Here is an 18,546-nt window from a genome sequence, read left to right on the forward strand (position 1 = left end):
TCGGCTTGAAGTAGGAGGACGTGACGGTAGGGTGACTGGACGCCTTCACTCAAAAAAAACAAAAACAAAACAGTGCTACAGACGTGACAGCGTGCGTTCACGTCACGGAGACACGGCGGCTGTGTGTTTTCATCCCCATGTTTTAGCTCCTAACCGGTGAGTTTTTTTTCCCCTCACGGTTGCCCCTAAACTACTGACGTCGCTTGTCGCCGGGGAACTGAGCACCCCACCCGGCTAACAAGCCGATGATGATGCCGCGCCTTCCTCGTCCTTCCCCTCTTATCGTTGGCCTGGCGAAAGATAGTCTAATCTCTCCTTTTAGTGCCGCCTGGTAAATTAGCCGGATTGGTATGAGCTCCTAATTGTAACTATTTGCTCCATTTGCTATAATCCAAAAGCTCCACTAGGCATGTAATGCTAACAAGTAGCCAAATCTCCCTATGGCTTTTCGCTAACCGCTGCTTTCTTCGCAATATGCTAACCTAGCAGCGTTTTTTCTTTAATGTTATGTATTATATGTTTACGGAGGAATTCTATATTGAAAGACAGTCTTAAATATTTTGGTCATAGCATCAGGATTGTTTGTGAACGTTGTCTTCATTCACCTGACTTCAGTTTGCTCTTGTCTGTGAGGCGTTTGGAAATGGTAATCAATGTCAGTTTAACACGATTTCAATTATTATGCTGATCAATCACTACGTCTCACGGGTGTTATAGTTGATATAAAAGCTGTGAGTACTGTAGTTCCTTGGAAAAGAAAATAATTTAAAGGTTTTAGTCGATGAAAAGGTTTCTTCAGCTGTCATTTGTACTTCTTTGAAGGTGTAGGATGTTTCGCTTCTTATCCAAGAAATTTCGTCAGCAAAGTAAAGTCTTACTGGTAGTTTAGGCCCTATAAAGGTTTTAGAACACTTGTCTTATATGAAGCCATTTTGGGCATCTTTTATTTTTGGGCCATTTTGGGCATCTTTTATTTTTAAATGTGTAACCGTTTTTTATGATTAGTATTAAGTCAATCATTTGGTTTTTGTGGATTTAGTGTTTCTATTGCTATGTGCAGTCTGTCGCCGCCATGACAGAGGAAGAAACAATCAATGTGAAGGAGGTGGAGATCATCAAGGTGATCTTGGATTTCCTCCACTCCAGAAAGCTGCACATCAGCATGCTGGCTCTGGAAAAGGAGAGCGGCATTATCAACGGCCTTTACTCGGATGACATGCTCTTCCTCAGGTAGCGTCTGTCATACAAGTTTATTCTGCTTTTATACTTCAGGTGATCTTAAAAGTTGTGAACATCAATGATTGTGATTATTTTAGACAACTGGTGCTGGATGGTCAATGGGATGAAGTCCTGCAGTTTATTCAGCCTTTGGAATGTATGGAGAAATTTGACAAAAAGAGGTATCATACAAAAATATTATATTTGGTTATGAGTCAGTGGTTGGCACAAATCAAAATACACTGTAAATAGCAACAAAATGTCACAATGACTAATTCTTCACCCCAGGTTCCGTTATATCGTTCTAAAGCAGAAGTTTCTCGAAGCACTGTGTGTGAATAATGCCATGTCTGCTGAGGATGAGCCACAACATGTAAGTAAAACATGAAAGCATATTTGGCACAGTTATCATCATGAACAACCATCCGTGCTCACACTCACACCTGGTAATTGAACACATCAAAAGTGGTAATGGAATGGCTAAATCAGGCTAGAATTAAGGTTTTCGAATGTCCTTCCCAAAGTCCTGACTTAAACCCCATCGAGAACTTGTGACAACGCTGAAGAAACAAGTCCATGTCAGAAAGAAATCAAATTTAAACGAACTGCACCAATTCTGTCAAAAGTAGTGGTTAAAGATTCAACCAGATGCTTGTGGATGGCTACCAAAAGTGCCTAATTCAGGGGTGTCAAAGTCATTTTTTGCCACGGGCCACATTGTAGTTATGGTTTCCTCTCGAGGGCCGTTATGAATTTGGGGAACCCATTAGAATGTTTAAATCCCTTCAAATATTACATATAGAGCACACAGCAAATTAATGAATAACTCATTTTCAAATCTGAAGTCAAGAATAATGACTTTTATTGTGGTTGACATCCAAAAATATGAAATTTTGGCTCAGATTTTAGCAATCATCATGGAATTTAACAAGTTTGATTTGCTTTCGCGGGCCGAAAAAAAAAATGATGTGGCGGGCCGGATTTGGCCCGCGGGCCTTGACTTTGACACCTGTGGCCTAATTGAAGTGAAAATGGCCAAGGGACATGTAGACAAATATTAGCGCTGCTGTATGTATATTTTTGACCCAGCAGATTTGATCACATTTTCTGTTCAGCCATAATAAAGTCATAAAAGAACTAAAGTTCATGAATGTTTTTGGTGACAAAGAAGTATCTGTTTCAATTACTCTATCAGAGTTGTAGAAATAACCGGAAACTCAAGAGAGCCATGACATTAAAGGACAACCGACGCCTTCGGACAAGTTGTGTCCATAATTTGTAAAATCACTTCAAATGACTTCTACTGAGCGTATTTTAATAAGATTCCACCGCATATAGCTATATTTTACGTTTTAAGACTCGTGCTGAACATTCAGGAAGTCTTGTTTTTGGATTGGTGACGAGTCCGTATGTGACGTCAGAAAAGGACCGCCTCCTGACCGTAAAAAAAGAACCATTGTAGCGTCTTTCCATCAACGCCAATGTATTTTGCTGTACTGTTTTTTTTTAAACCTTGTGTTACATCCAAAAGCCGCCAGCAGAGGGAGTCCAAGCTCCATGGAATGAATTTATCAGTCTGTGGAAACGGGCTGATTCATTCTTCACAGCTCGGTGGCCATTGTCTTGCCTCTTTTTGGGTGAGACATTCCCCCCCGCCCGTTTGCCTCAAAATGACATGAAATAAATTCTTTAATCGATTGCAAACATGTATGCTTTCCTTTTCAGAATTATTTGAATCAGATTCATAACTGGATGTGTAACAAGAAAGCATATTCTCCGAATCTGAAGCCATTGTTTGGATTCTCCAGCAATGCAAGACGTCTTGCCGTGACGTCACGAACTGGGGGCGGGACTTTCTGAAAATGCCCAATTCGCAGCTCAATTTTTTTGCAGATTTTGGACACTTTAAGTCATTTTTATTGGTGTTTTGCATTTGAATAAAAATATCATACTGCGTGTTTTGGGTATTTTAGATGCTATAAAACATTTTTCTGATGTCAGTTAAAAAAGTGACGTCCTTTAAGTGTATGTAAACTTTTGACCAAAACCGTTTGGACAATTTAGAGTGTCCAATCAGCCTGTCAAGCTTGTTTTTTGGAATGTGGAAGGAAACCGGAGGACCCGGAGAAAACTCACCAAACAAAAATGTTCAATAATTCGGTACACAGGTTGATCATGTACCATGGGCTGTCTAATGAAAAAATATTTGATCGTTCTATGTGTCACCATGTCCTCATTCAATAACGTCCAGATTAATCAATTTGGTTATTTTCCCACAGTGCAATAGTAGTACAGAATGTTGTCCATCTTCAGTGGTCTGTCCCTCACCTATTTTAGTTGGAGTTCACCATGCAGGAGGCGGTCAAGTGTCTGCACACCTTGGAGGAGTTCTGTCCCTCCAAAGACGACTATAGCAAATTGTGTCTCCTGCTCACCTTACCTCGCCTCACAAATCACGCTGAATTTAAGGCAAGGATTTTTTTTTCCAAGTCTTTGTGGTTGAGTCGCATGTGACTTTATTGCTGTTGTCTTATCAGGACTGGAACCCAAGCACAGCCCGGGTGCAGTGCTTCGAAGAGGCTTGCACCATGGTGGCCGAATTCATCCCGGCGGATCGGAAGCTGAGTGAGGCTGGATTCAAAGCCAGCGGCGATCGCCTCTTCCAGCTCCTCCTCAAAGGAGTCCTCTATGAGTGTTGTGTGGAGTTCTGCCAGGTTGGTGCTGACAGTAATACAGTGACATTCCGCCATTTTGGGGAGGGGTACATTTTCTCGAGAAATAGTTTCAACCATTAATAATTCCCAAACCATGATCCTACACCACTTAACTCATTCACTACCAGACGATGTGCAAAAACGCATCCTCTCCAGTGCCAGGGTTTTTGTCATTGTCACTTGAATTCAAGGACCCACAGAATATTGAGTTTTAGAACTACATAAACATTCAATGCAGCGTTAGAAACCTTAGACCACAGGTGTCAAAGTCAAGGCCCGCGGGCCAAATCCGGCCCGCCACATCATTTTTTTCGGCCCGCGAAAGCAAATCAAACTTGTTAAATTCCATGATGATTGCTAAAATCTGAGCCAAAATTTCATATTTTTGTATGTCAACCACAATAAAAGTCATTATTCTTGACTTCAGATTTGAAAACGAGTTATTCATTAATTTGCTGTGTGCTCTATATGTAATATTTGAAGGGATTTAAACATTCTAATGGGTTCCCCAAATTGATAACGGCCCTCGAGAGGAAACCATAACTACAATGTGGCCCGCTGCAAAAAATGACTTTGACACCCCTGCCTTAGACTTTCATCAGAAAAAAGGAGTTAATTCCCAAGTTATAAGGGTCTGGAGTTATCTGAGCTTGAAATGGGGGCAGCTGGACAAAATACAATACATATTGAAATATCCAGATGCTTCCCTACTTATGAGCATTCAAGTTACGAACAACGGTACATATGAACATTTTTGCGGGTATGTCGAAAATTGTCCACACAGAGATGCTGTAAGTTAGATTTTGTATTGCGCGGCTTTTTCAGAGTAGTGTTTCTTTCTACCGCTAATAGTAATGTGAGATGCTGTGAGAGGTCTTTCTCTCTCTAACATATGTAATATACTCTCCAGTTGTCATATCGTTATGGAGCATATATTTTATTAAATGCTTATTTTTCAGTACAAACCAAGACAGGTTACTTGTACAACCCTAAAACATACGTATATAAGTCTTTAACATACAGTCCATACAAAATATTGCACTGAAGCAACTTACGAACAAATTCAACTTATGAACAATGGTTCGTAACGTCTCTCGTTCGTAAGTTGGGGAACGTCTGTATTGCACTTTAACAACAGCTGAAGCTGTAACACAACGCTGACATGGACAAAAGGCAAATGCTGCCCCCTCGTGGAAGAAAAAAAAATGCCAGAGGTCTGACCAGCGCTTTATCGGCAATAAATTCGGGAATGGCAGCGAATGAGTTCATCTATTTTCACAGATAAGCACATTTACATGTCTGTCAACTGTCAATCCAAAACCTACCACTACAACCGAGAAAAGGATCACATGGTGAACCGGAAATATTTTGATATGATTCCTGTATGTTCTACCAGAGCAAGGCAACGGGTGAAGAGATCACGGAGAGCGAAGTTTTACTCGGCGTAGACATGCTATGCGGCAACGGCTGCGACGACGTGGATTTGTCTCTGCTGTCCTGGATGCAGAACCTGGCCCACAGCGTCTTCTCCTGCGCCTTTGAGCAAAAGCAACTCAACATCCACGTGGACCGCCTGGTCAAACCGGCCAAGACCGGCTATGCCGACCTGCTCACTCCACTCATCAGCAAACTATCTCCATATCCCTCATCGCCGCTGCGTCGGCCCCAGTCCGCCGACACCTACATGTCGCGGTCTTTGAACCCGGCTCTGGATGGGTTGGCTTACGGGCTGTCCAACCAAGATAAGCGAACGAGTGGTGGCGAGGCCGTGCTGGGTAAAGGTGTCTCCCCAATGTCGCACTCCTTTGCTAACTTCCACTACCCTGGCACGGGTGGACAGAACCTCAGTAAGAGCCTCTTGATGGAGAGCTCTGACTGCCACAGCATTTTTGAGGAATCGCCAGAAACGTGAGTAAAACCACCTAATCCTACCTGTATGCAAATCTACAATACAATACATATTGATTTATATCGCGCTTTAAAAACAACTGAAGCTGTAACAAAGTGCTTATCTGTTGATTGTTTATAATGAGACAGTATAACAATATTTTTTAAAAAACATATGAATACTGTGTGTGCGAAGGTCAAGAACTGACACGCCTGTGGACAAAATGATGGGTTCAAGTGTGGCTCAGAACTCACGACCTGCATCGGCTCCCGGAGAGGATGCCCCACTGGCTGGTTCTGCGGAAAAGAATGAGGTAATTACCCAACATATTTTTTATCTGGTAGTCCTATGCTTTTGACGTTCGTTGGAATCAAACTATTCAAGTGAGTCAGTTTGATTAATGTATTACATTTATCTATCTAGCTATCTAGCTCTCTAGCTCTCTAGCTAGCTATCCATCAAGCTATTCAGCTAGCTAGCTTTCCATTGAGCTATCCAGCTAGCTAGCTATCCATTGAACTATCCAGCTAGCCAGCTATCCATCGAGCTATCCAGCTAGCTATCAAGCTAGCCAGCTATCCATCGAGCTATCCAGCTAGCCAGGTATCCATCAAGCTATCCAGCTAACTATCCACCGGGCTAGCTAGCTAGTTATCCACCGAGCTAGCTAGCTAGCTATACACCGAGGTAGCTAGATAGCTATACACCGAGCTAGCTAGCTATCCACCAAGCTAACTATCCACCGAGCTCGCTATCCATCACCATAGCTAGCTATCCACTGAGCTAGCTATCCATTGAGCTAGCTATCCACCGAGCTAGCTAGCTAGCTATACACCGAGCTAGCTAGATAGCTATATACCGAGCTAGCTAGCTATACACCGAGCTATCTAGCTATCCACCAAGCTAACTATCCACCGAGCTCACTATCCATCACCATAGCTAGCTATCCATCGTGCTAGCTATCCATCGACCTAGCTAGCTAGCTATCCATCGACCTAGCTATCAATCGAGCTCTCTATCTCTCTCTCTCCCTGTCTCTCTATTTATTTCTTTAGTTATTTATTTATTTGTATATTTTGTGGTCCTCTTATTCAATCTCCGCTGTACTTCATCCAAAAATGGGGTTGCCTTCAAGGCTTCCAATCACTTCCCCACCAAAGTCATAGTTTTATGAACCTCAGTCATAGTTTTATGAACCTCCCCATGGGCACAATCTGTGCAGCTGAGAAACTGTTTCCACAAAGGTGGATGTTGACCAGAATATAATAGATTTTGTCTACTCCCAATCCGGTCCATAAAAGTGAGAGAAATGTGGGTGCAGCTTGACCTACCCTCACACAATGCTGCCTTTCTTTAAGCATGTTTGACAGGGCCTCACACATAATCCGCCTCACACATAAAAATGTAATTGGTATTGTATGTTACCACAAATTTGCTTCCTATCCCTTTTTATATCATTTTTTTACATATACAGTGAGACCTCAATTTACGAACTTAATTGGTTCCCAGACATAGTGTGTAAGGCAAAAAGTGTGTATCTCGAAAAATAAATTCCCATAGGAAACCATTAAAATGGGAATAATCCATTCCCGGGTTTCCATAAAATATACTTTTCAACTAAATAAGCCTAAAAAACTACACACAACATACCTTATTCTATGTATAATAAATGTGCTATTGTATTGTAATGAAAGAAATACACTGCATTGTATGATAAAGTCACTTTATTTACATTTGTGATGGTCATTGATGGCTTGATGGAATGGCGTTGGAGGTCGAAGGTCAAAGGGAATTGCTGTTTGTAAAGAGAGGCGCATTACATGAGGACTGTAATTAAAGAAATAAACTGTGCTGTAAAATAACGTTTTATTTACCTTTTTGATGGTCGTTGATGGCTTATGGAAGGAGAGTCACCTTCCATAAGGACTGTTGGTAACTTAACCCCTGGTGCTGTTCGGTCATGTGCTTCCGCCAAAGATCACTCCGCCAGCTGTGATGGGTGTGTATTATGAAAATAGTGCTTATTATAAGGTTTAATTTTCATAAATTTGACGTTTGTATGATGAAAAGTTTGTAAGATAAGGTGTTTGTAAGTTGAGGTCTCCCTGTAGGATATAATGCATGACATTCTGCTTCAACCTGCAGCTCTGGGACTCCACCGAGAAATACGAAGAGTATTACCGTCAGCGTCTACGTGTGCAACAGCACCTAGAGCAGACGCAACAGCAGAGGCAGATGTATAAGCAGATGTTGTTAGAAGGCGGCGTGCAGCAGGAGCCTCCACCCAGTGACTTGCAGCACAGCCTCACGGAAAAGTTCCTCAACAGGTAAAAAACAAAGACCGAGAACTACAGAAGGTCCCGCTTGTCGGCTGTGAGCGTCTGTCAGACGAGAGAAAGGGGCACGCATATCATGGGTGCAACCCCCTCCCCCTCTCCCTCTCACACATACGCCTCCCTAATGCCTAATGCGCCATCTGTGCTGACCAGCATCGTCACATCACACAAAGTCATTATCACACATGGACCTTTTTATTTTTTATTACAATTCCCCTAAGAACAACTTCTTTGTCTGCATTATTCACATCATCAGCTGTCTCCTGTGGTTCCGTTTAATTTTTTAGCGCACCAAATTAAGACGCAAATAATGTTGGTCACATCCATGTGGAGTCAACTCAAGATCACATGATGCATTTAATGCAGACAGGTTCTCACTTTAAAAAATACAGAAAAAAATCATGTCTGTTGACAGGACTTATTTCAAATTTAGTTGTCAATGTAAATAGAAGATTGGTTGTTCATGGGATTTTCCCCAACAATCGAGGCCAAAAGTTCTTAAACACTTTTGCGTCCAGGGACCGCTTACAGGGTATTAATTGTTACAATTGTATTTATTTGTATTTTTTTATTTACAGTATTTCATACCTGTCAACTTTTCCCGTATAAAAGTTGTAGTTCGCGTACATTATTTGAAATGATAAAAAAAAAAACATCAATACGACCGTATATATAATTTCGTGTATACTGTATATAAAAAAATATATGATTGAGGATTACTTTTACTAGTTTACCGTGACAATAGTAGCGATTAGCGGCAACATTGTCGTTGGCTACCGGCAGTTTTGACGAACTGGATTTGAGCCAAAATGGTCTTTGGAAGATCAGTTCACTTTTTTCCCGTATAAAAGTTGTAGTACGCCGTACATTATTTGAAATGATAAAAAAACTTATACAGTACGGGGGAAAATGTATAAGTTGACAGGTATGGTATTTAGAATATACATACAGATGTTCACAGCTCCTTCTTAACTCATTTCACTGCCATTCCCGAATGTATTCGGGAATTGAAAAGCATGAATTTTTGGTTTTTCTTGCAAGACGGTGTGGATCAAGCTCCGGTCAGACCTCTGGCAATGTTTTTCCCTCCCACGAGGAGGCAGCATTTGCCTTTTGTCCATGTTAGCGCTTTGTTACAGCTTCAGCTGTTTTTAAAGCGCTATATAAATCAATATGTATGTATTGTATTGTGTTTTGTACATCCGCCCCAATTCACCCTTAGATAACTCCAGACCCATATAACTTAGGAATTAACTCTTTTTTTTCTGATGAAAGAAGAGAGTCTAAAGTTTCTATAAACGCTATAATGAATGTTTATGTACTCCTAAAACTCAAGATTCTGTGGGTCCTGCAATTTGAGTGAAAATGACAAATAACCCTGGCACTTGGACATCATCTGGTATTGAATGAGTTAAGTTGCAATCATATTTGACACATAATTACACAAATAATGCGCTAATGTAGAGGCTGATGTGTGTCACCAGGTCCATTCAGAAGCTGGAGGAGCTCAATGTGGGAATGGATAATTTAGGAGAGGAGGTGAAATCTTTAACCCAGCAGTGCAACGGCAACGCACCTCCCTCCGAGTGCAACAACAATCCCGCTTCCACCGGCTTGGAGCACAACCAAAACAGCGGGGGCGGCGTGCTCAGTAGCACACCGCAACACGTTGCAGGAGGACGTCCCGCTTCACCCCTAAAAGAATCTCCCATCATCCAACACAGGTGCACGATCAAACAAGGTGCACGATCAAACAAACAAACAGACGACAGATTGAAAATGTTTTCTTTCTGTTTCTTAACAGTGAGCAGAATCATAAAGCGGGTGCACTTGGTGACTCAGCAGGCTCATTATCCCGCAGTAAAGAGGTGTGTTTTACACGGAAATAACATTATTAGCTATCTATTAGATTGTTAGCTAGCTTTCTATCCTAGTTACTTCTGGGTTGAGTATATTTATATTCCTGGTGGTGGTGGTGGTGGTGGTGGTGGTGGGTTTCTTCTAATGAGCTATCTCGTTAGCTACCTCGCTGGTTATCTAGCTAGCTACCTAGCTGTCTATCTGTTTGCTATGTATTATCTATCTGGCTGGTTAGCTAGCTATCTTGCTGGCTATCTATTAGTTATATGGCTAGCTAGCCGGCTGTCTAGCTGGCTATCTATTAGCTAGCTAGTTTTCTATCTATTTGAGGTATCTAATACCTATCCTGTGACTGTAAAGTGACCTTGAGAGATTTGAAAGGCGCTTATAAGTGAAATTTATTATTATTATTATTATTATTATTATTGTTATTATTATTGGATTTGACTTTATTAGTCTTGCAGTGGAAAAATTTACATTTCATCGCAGCAAAGTTATGAAAGTAGAAAAACAAAATACATTATTATTATTATTATTATTATTATTATTAATATTATTATTGGCACTGCTCAGCTTCAGCAATCACTCCTTTCCGCCAATTAGTACAGTTTTTTTTTTGCTCATCGTATAACACCTCATCCTCATCACATTTTAATTTTATGAATATGATTCTTTGAGTAAGATTACAAATGAACAATTGACACAAAAATGGCCATCTTGCCTTCATATTGTATCGTAATTAAAAGCCACATACGGCTTTACTGTTCCGAAATTCTTCTTGTAATTTACTGCCGAGTGCAAATAAGGAGGCTAATATGGTTTAGAAGATTATTATGTATGCATATTAACTGTACCACGTGTGGCATGGATTCCATGTTGCTTAAATACCAAGGTCATGGAGTTTCTCTCTAAAAAACGGTTCTATTAAATCAAAGGTGTCATACTCAATTTTTGCCGCGGGCCGCAGTGTAGTGATGGTTTCCTCTCGGGGACCCTTATGAATTTGGAGAAGCCATTAGTATGTTTAATCCCCTCCATATATTACACATAGAGCGCACAGCAAATTAATGAATAACTAGTTTTAAATTTTGAAGTGAAAAATAATGACTGGTATTATTTATGGTTTACATGGGACAATTTGAAAATTTTGTTCTGACTTTAGCAAGCAACATGGAATTTCACAAGTTTGATTTGCTTTCGCGGGCCGAATAAAATAATGTGGCGGTCCAGATTTAGCCCCTGGGCCTTGACTTTGACATCTGTGTGTAAAATGGCTCACATGTGACTTTTTATTATTTTTTTTTGAAAGGGTTGCGACCAAGAAAAACGACTCTTTGTCCCCGTGCATACTCTGGAGGACACTCAGGCTGTTCGTGCCGTTTCCTTCCACCCCTCCGGGACCCTCTACGCTGTTGGCTCCAACTCCAAAACACTCCGCGTCTGTGCCTATCCAGAAACACGTGACGCAAGGTGACTGTGACCGCCGGACAAAACATGTCCAACCATACTACGCTATTATCCTTCCTGTGCTCATATCTTTTTTTTTTATTAGTGGCTCAAGTCCAGTGACGGAGCCGGTGGTCCGCTTTAAAAGAAACAAACATCACAAAGGTTCTATCTACTGCGTGGCCTGGAGCCACTGCGGGAAGCTGCTAGCGACCGGCTCCAACGACAAATATGTCAAAGTTCTACCGTTCAGTGCGGAGACTTGTAATGCCACAGGTACAGTAAGTGTGTCTGAGTTAGTCAAAAATAATGAATATCTCTTCGTCAAAGATAGATTATTCGTCCGATTATGTAAATTAAACCGCTGCGGCTGCCGCAGCTTTGATAGAAAACAACCGATAAGTAGTCTCCTAAATGTAGGTAGAGAAATACCAGCGGTGGACCGTCAGGGCCTGCCAGGCCTGCTCTGCTGGCCTAAAAATATCTGAATCACAGACTGATTTATATTAATTATATTTTGTCAATGAATTCTTTTTAAATAATTTCAAATTGTCTTTCAGCTTCCTTTCATTGCTTTTCCTTCACCTGTTGTGCTGCTTCCGTATTTATGTTTTCTAAGTTGAGCAATTAACTCATTCACTGCCAGACGATGTGCAAAAATGTGTCCACTACAGTGCCAGGGTTTTTGTCATTGTCGCCTGAATTCTAGGACCCACGGAATATTGAGTTTTAGGACTACATAAACATTCAATGTAGCGTTAGAAACCTTAGAATCTCTTCTTTCATCAGATAAAAAGAGTTCATTCCTAAATTATATGGGTCTGGAATTGAGCTCGAAATAGGGGTAGCTGTAGAAAATATGATACAATACATACACATTGATTTATATAGCACTTTAACAACAGCTGGAACAAAGTGCTAACATGGAAAAAAGGAAAATGCTGCCCCCTTGTGGAAAAGAAAAAAAACATTGCCAGAGGCCATGGCCAGTGCTTTCTAAGCACCCACGCATAAAAAAACATAACCCCAACAACTTTGGGAATGGCGCTCTACGTCATATTTTCAAGTTCCCGAATAAATTTGTGACTGGCAGTGAATGAGTTAACCAATCACATTTCAGCTATCATTTGTTACCATGGTCAGAAATCTACCTGTACGCCTTCACAATCAGTTCTGCGGACCTCTCGCATCAAATAAGTGTCAATAAAACGGGTTTTAACCGATTTCGAGTTGGCGACACCAAGGCCTTCTTGCAGGCCTTATTTCCTGGCTAACGCTACCCTCTAGTGGACTTGTAGTGAATCACACCACACTTTTTAAATGAGTCGCAGTTACAGCTTTCGCTGCAGTAAAGGTTGTATGGTCATAAAATACATATGAAGGGTTGGATTGATTCAGACGTAGAACTACTGAAGGCCCAGGTGTCAAATGCACAGCTCGCCACTGGGAAACACTGCTGTGTGGAGTGATATCATGGCATTTCCCCTCTCAGGCCCAGACTTGGAGTTCAGCATGCACGATGGCACCATCAGGGACTTGGCTTTCATGGAGGGCCCAGAAAGCGGAGGGGCCATCTTAATCAGCGCCGGAGCAGGAGACTGCAACATTTACACCACCGACTGCCAGCGAGGACAAGGCCTGCACGCTCTCAGCGGACATACGGGTACGCACTGGTACACTCGACCCAGATGACAATTGTGTTGGATGTCAACTCAAATGTGCGCTTTTGTTGGCAGGTCACATCTTGTCTCTTTACACGTGGGGCGGCTGGATGATCGCATCCGGCTCCCAAGACAAGACGGTGCGATTTTGGGACATCAGGGTGCCCACCTGCGTGCGAGTGGTGGGCACGGCCTTCCATGGCTCAGGTAGTGAAAGGAATTCTTTAAACACCATTGCATGACTTTGGTACGTCTTCCACATTGCTGAGCGATCCTAAAATTTGCAACTGTTGTGTTATAATGTGTTTCTAATTAGGCTGAAGAGTTTCAAAAAATAACCTCCTTAAAGTTCCCATCAGGAGAGGGCATCTCTTATGTAATATGACTTGACCCCCACAAGTAGTAAAAATATTTGTATAAATGAGCTAATAGGTGGGAAATTTTTTCTGACATGTAGCTGCCTCAATGAGTGATGTGTCGTTCGCGGACGAGCCTGTTCTTCTCACAACAAAATGGCAGCCGACTGTTTTTGTCCTCTATTCCCCACCCCCAGTCTCCGGTTAAAGCCACGTGATTGGTCAAGAACGCAGCAGTAAAGGGGGTTGGTTTAAACATGAAAGAGACAGGCAGACGACAGTGAGAGTTTTAACATTGACAGTTCAAAGGCAGAGTGTAGACTGGAAGGTTAAAATATCCCATCAATCAGGCTCCACAAACAACCCGCACAAGCCATCTGTACACTTGATGCAAAAAGCTATCAACCCAGCGAAACAGAACACAATTGACGAGGAACTAGATACAATTATCACAGAGAAAGCACCTACAAGGGATCATTACTCAAGATGGTGAAAGACGAAGGCTACGTTCCTCAAGTGTTTAATGCTGATGAAACCAGCCACTCCATTCCATCAAGCCATCAACGACCATCACGAAGGTAAATAAAACGACTTTATTATACAGTACAGTTTATTTCTTATTATAATACTATAGCACATTTATTATACATAAAATAAGGTATATTTTGTGTAGTTTTAAGGCTTAGAAAATTAGAAAGTGGAAAATTATGTTTTATGGGGACCTTGGAACGGATTATTCTCATTTTCATGGTTTCCTATGGGAAATTAATTTTTGGGATAGACACTTTTCGTCTTACACACTCTGTCTGGGAACCTATTAAATTTGTAAGCCAAGGTATCACTGTATTACATTTGGAAAACATTTTTCATTCATTGGAGCTGCGCTTTATAGTCCAATGCGCCTTATGTATGGAAAAGGTTTGAAAATACACAATTCATTGGGGGTGCGCCTTATACACCGGAAACTCCGCTAAATAAATTAATGATAAATATTTTAAAACTTTTTTTAATAATAAATATTCTTGCTTTCAACAGACATTATGATGAATTCCCTTGAGTTTTGCCGATATGTATCCGTCTGTGTCCCCTCCTCAGGCAGCCCAGTGGCTTCGGTGGCGGTGGACCCGAGCGGCCGTCTGCTGGCGACGGGACAAGAGGACAGCGCTTGCATGCTCTATGACATTCGAGGCGGGCGCATCGTGCAGGTTTACCGCCCCCACGGCAGCGACGTGCGCTCCGTCCGCTTCTCTCCCGGCGCTCATTACCTGCTCACTGGCTCCTATGACACCAAAGTCATGGTCACCAACCTTCAAGGTCACTTTGTCACCTTATTTTGGGGAGTCTATGAAATTCATGAGAACGCCTTTCTGATATGCAGGAAAAACATTTCATTGAATCAGTATTTAGGTACCGTATTTTTCGGTGTATAAGGCACAACCAAAATCCTTCATTTTCTTTCAAAGATGACCTTGCACCTTATATATGAAGTCATGTTGAGCCACAACAGGTCTCGCAACGATTGTCAGCAGCAATTTATTAGCTATCTATTAATCTATTAGCTAGCTTGTTAGCTGTCTATCTGAGTTTCTTCCGGGTTGAGTATATGTATATTCCTGGTGATGGTGGTGGGTTTCAAACGGTCTTCTAATGAGCTATTCTATCTCGCTGGCTACAACTGTTATCTAGCTAGCTACCTAGCTGGCTATGTATTTCTTATGTATTAGCTATCTAGCTGGCTATCTATTTTTATTTAGCTATTTAGCTAGATAGCTAGCTATCTATTAGCTATCTATTGGCTATCTATTAGCTAGCTAGCTTTTTATCTATCTGAGTTACTTCCGGGTTGAGTGAACGCTGGCGTGTGTGGCTGCCGCTGCTCACCCACAGAAAAACTTATCTTGTGACTGTAAAGTGTGACCTTGAGAGTTTTGAAAGGCGCTTATAAATGAAATGTATTATTATTATTTCCTCCTTATAGAAGAAGTACTGCGTAACCTGCGTAAAATATCGATGTAAAGGTTTCTTCAGGCGTCATCTGTACTTTTGACCTTTCTCTCATCCGAAAAGCTTCGTCAGCAAACTAAAGTTGTGCTGGTAGCTTCAAAGTAGTACAGATGATGGCTGAAGAAACCTTTTCATCGATGGAACACTTCTGTACGACTGAAAGCTTACATAGACAAATAGCTTAAAATAATATTAAACATGTAAATTGAGGACTTATTTTCTGCTTCGACCCCTAATAAGGACATCTTTATTTTAATGTATTTTTTTTTCTTGGTTTCAGGTGACCTGACTAAGCAGTTGCCAGTTACAGTGGTGGGGGAGCACGGCGACAAGGTGATCCAGTGTCGCTGGCACACCGAGGACCTCTCCTTCCTGTCGTCGTCCGCCGATCGCACCGTCACACTGTGGACTCACAACCCGTAATACGGTTTCACACACACACACACACACACACACACACACACACACACACACACACACACACACACACACACACATACATAGCATTTGATTTGAAAGACACACGTACATGCGCACTTTCACAATAAAAGTTGGCCACGACGTCGGGAATCACAATGATCAATCCCGCAGAATTACATGCTGCACATATTCATACTGTTTCAATTTATTTGAGCATTTATTTCATATCCGAATGAGGTCCATGCACTGGAATATACTTTATTCTAACTAGTAAGAAAATTCACCACACAAGTCCAACTAGTCACTTTTCACTTTTTTGTGTCACTTTTGGCGACTGAATTTATATTAGAAAAGTGCAGATATGAACTAGTGGACACTTTTGGCTCACGACTAGCGTAGTTCGTCACTGTGGTGGCACACGATTCTCACACAAGGTTGCTGCATGTGCTTTAACTGAGAGGAACGAAGCTCTTTTTCATGATGGTGCCTTTCTTGAGTTTTCAAATGAACGCAGACCTATTCAAATTCTAAAATGTTTCCAACCCATTTACTCCAGCTGCTGTTGTATTTGTATTTTATTTTTTTCTGGAAAACTGGAAGTTCTCATGTGAAATTGTAACTGTACAATGTGTCGATAAGAATGATTATGGCAGCTTTTATACAGTCTCTGCTGCTGCTTATCCTCATCCTGACATTCATTGACCCCAAATGTCTATATTGTTCTTAAATTGAGCAATCAATATTTCATTTTATTTTTATTTTTACAGGAGCCGTTCTAAACAATGAACAGTTGTCACTAAGCCAGTTTCCAAAGGGAAATCAAGCCTCTATTTGTAAGTGAGCAGATGTTTTTTTTGGGTCATTTGGTGGTTCTATTTAAATGCTGCAGTACCATGTTCACAACCGTAGGGGGCGCTCGATAGTGGTTCTTATTTTATGCACAGTACATAGGAACGTTAATATCTATTTCACGCCAGTATTTGGGACATAGATTTTGTTCATTTTTTGACATTTAATGCACTTTGCTGTCTAATGCAAATATTTTGTCCTTATTTGTTTTTAAAATGCTAATGTCTTAACAAATAACACCAAACTAGACGTACATGCATATTTATTTCAGCTGTGATGATGTACAATGATTATGTACAGTAATGCAATGCTACTGGCCGATGTATTAAGCGTGTCTTGTTTTCTAAAAAAAAAAAAAAAAAAAAAGAAAAACAAATAATTTAATGCAAGCTAACAAATTGATGTTACATTCATTAAAGTGTCTTTTAATTCAACGTAGTTGTGTTTCATTGGAATGGGTCAATAACACAAAAAGTAGCCATGAGAAAGATTTAATTGTTCCAACTTCATTTAAAAACATGAGCACTGTATACATAAATTCACATAATTCTGAAGACGGACATTATTGGAAAAATGATTTGTGAAATTATATTTCCCATCGCCTATTTAGTACAAAAAAAAAAGAAATACAGAACAGTGAACAGAAGCACAACAGTTATAAAAAAAACAAAACATTCAAATAGAAATGTACTTGAGTATTACAAGTAATACAAATGTGAAATCATGACACCATAATTGTGAAAAAAAAAAAAAAAAAGGATTAACTCATTCGCTGCCATTCACGAATTTATTCGGGAATTGAAAATATGACGAGCGCCATTTCTGAATTTGTTCAGGTTTTGTTTTGTTTTCTAGTTTGGGTGTCGATAAAGCGATGGCATAGCCTCGGGTGATGTTTTTTTTTCCCTTCCAAAGGGGGTAGTATTTCCCTTTTTTCTATGTTAGCGCTTTGTTACAGCTTCAGCTGTTTAATTTTATTTGTGGTTTTATTTATGTCCCCGTTTTGTGATTGTAAAGTGTCCTTGAGAACTTTGAAAGGCACTTATAAATAAAAATTATTATTATTATTATTATTAAAGCACTATATAAACCAATATGTATGTATTGCATTGTATTTTGGACTCTCATTTCAAGCTCATATAACTCTAAACCCATATAATTTAGGAATTCTTTTTTTCTGATAAAAGAAGAGAGTCTAAGGTTTCTTACGCTGTATTGAATGTTTATGTAGTCCTAAAACTCAATATTCTATGTGTCCTGGAATTCGAGTGACAATGACAAAAACCCTGGCACTGGGTGGACACATTTTTGCACACGTCTGGCAGTGAATGAGTTAAAAAACATTTTGTCCCTGATACCACTTGTCCAAACTGAGTTGAGAATTGGATTCTAAGTGCTTTGTTCAGTTGGAGGTGGCGTTGGTCTTTGCCGCGGTGGAGGGCAACGTGACACGCTGTTCGTCCATTCGTTTGGCCTGAGAGCGCATGATGAGGCTGAAGAAATCCTCATCCGGCACCGTGGGCCCACGCCCCGGAGGAGGGGGAGGTGCGGAGCGCTGGTCGTCCAAGCGGGACCCCTGGAGGTAACGAAATCGATCCGGTTAAGACTAAAGACGCTTCCCTACTTACAAACATTCGAGTTATGAACAACAGTACATACGAATTTTTTTTTGTAGTAACATATGTAGTATTATCTCCAGTTGTACATACCTTTATATCGCATATATTTTATTAAATGTTCGTTTTTCAGTACAAACCAATACAGGTCACTTATACAAGGCTTAAAGAACAACCG

At 40.8% G+C, this 18,546-nt stretch overlaps 2 protein-coding genes across 10 annotated transcripts in view; one reads left to right on the forward strand and one right to left on the reverse strand.

Moving 5' to 3' along the window:
• On the forward strand, window positions 1–18,283 carry wdr47a (WD repeat domain 47a). Of its 7 annotated transcripts, XM_089007729.1 has the most exons (19): window positions 403–646; window positions 1,061–1,230; window positions 1,317–1,400; window positions 1,507–1,591; window positions 3,556–3,687; window positions 3,756–3,932; window positions 5,329–5,840; window positions 6,016–6,133; window positions 7,966–8,147; window positions 9,641–9,880; window positions 9,961–10,024; window positions 11,326–11,486; window positions 11,569–11,738; window positions 12,955–13,125; window positions 13,199–13,330; window positions 14,575–14,793; window positions 15,764–15,902; window positions 16,671–16,736; window positions 18,147–18,283. In XM_089007729.1, the coding sequence occupies exons 1-18, from the start codon at window positions 503–505 to the stop codon at window positions 16,687–16,689; spliced, it is 2,919 nt and encodes a 972-aa protein (XP_088863855.1). In that variant the 5' UTR covers window positions 403–502; the 3' UTR covers window positions 16,690–16,736; window positions 18,147–18,283. The 7 variants fall into 7 exon arrangements, with proteins under 7 accessions (XP_088863858.1, XP_088863860.1, XP_088863859.1 ...); XM_089007732.1 differs by lacking the exons at window positions 403–646; window positions 18,147–18,283 and adding an exon at window positions 1–156 and having other exon boundaries at window positions 16,671–17,186; XM_089007734.1 differs by lacking the exons at window positions 403–646; window positions 18,147–18,283 and adding an exon at window positions 15–156 and having other exon boundaries at window positions 1,040–1,230; window positions 16,671–17,186.
• gpsm2 (G protein signaling modulator 2) overlaps window positions 18,155–18,546 on the reverse strand; it is a 14,080-nt gene continuing 13,688 nt past the window's right edge. For all 3 annotated transcript variants that reach the window (XM_089007738.1, XM_089007736.1, XM_089007737.1), the window contains one exon: window positions 18,155–18,328. In XM_089007738.1, coding sequence (XP_088863864.1) covers window positions 18,155–18,328 — 174 coding nt within the window. The remainder of the gene's footprint in view (window positions 18,329–18,546) is intronic.

This window comes from Hippocampus bargibanti, linkage group LG11, assembly GCF_051943395.1.
Source record: "Hippocampus bargibanti isolate YZ-2025 linkage group LG11, ASM5194339v1, whole genome shotgun sequence".
Lineage (NCBI taxonomy): Eukaryota > Metazoa > Chordata > Actinopteri > Syngnathiformes > Syngnathidae > Hippocampus > Hippocampus bargibanti.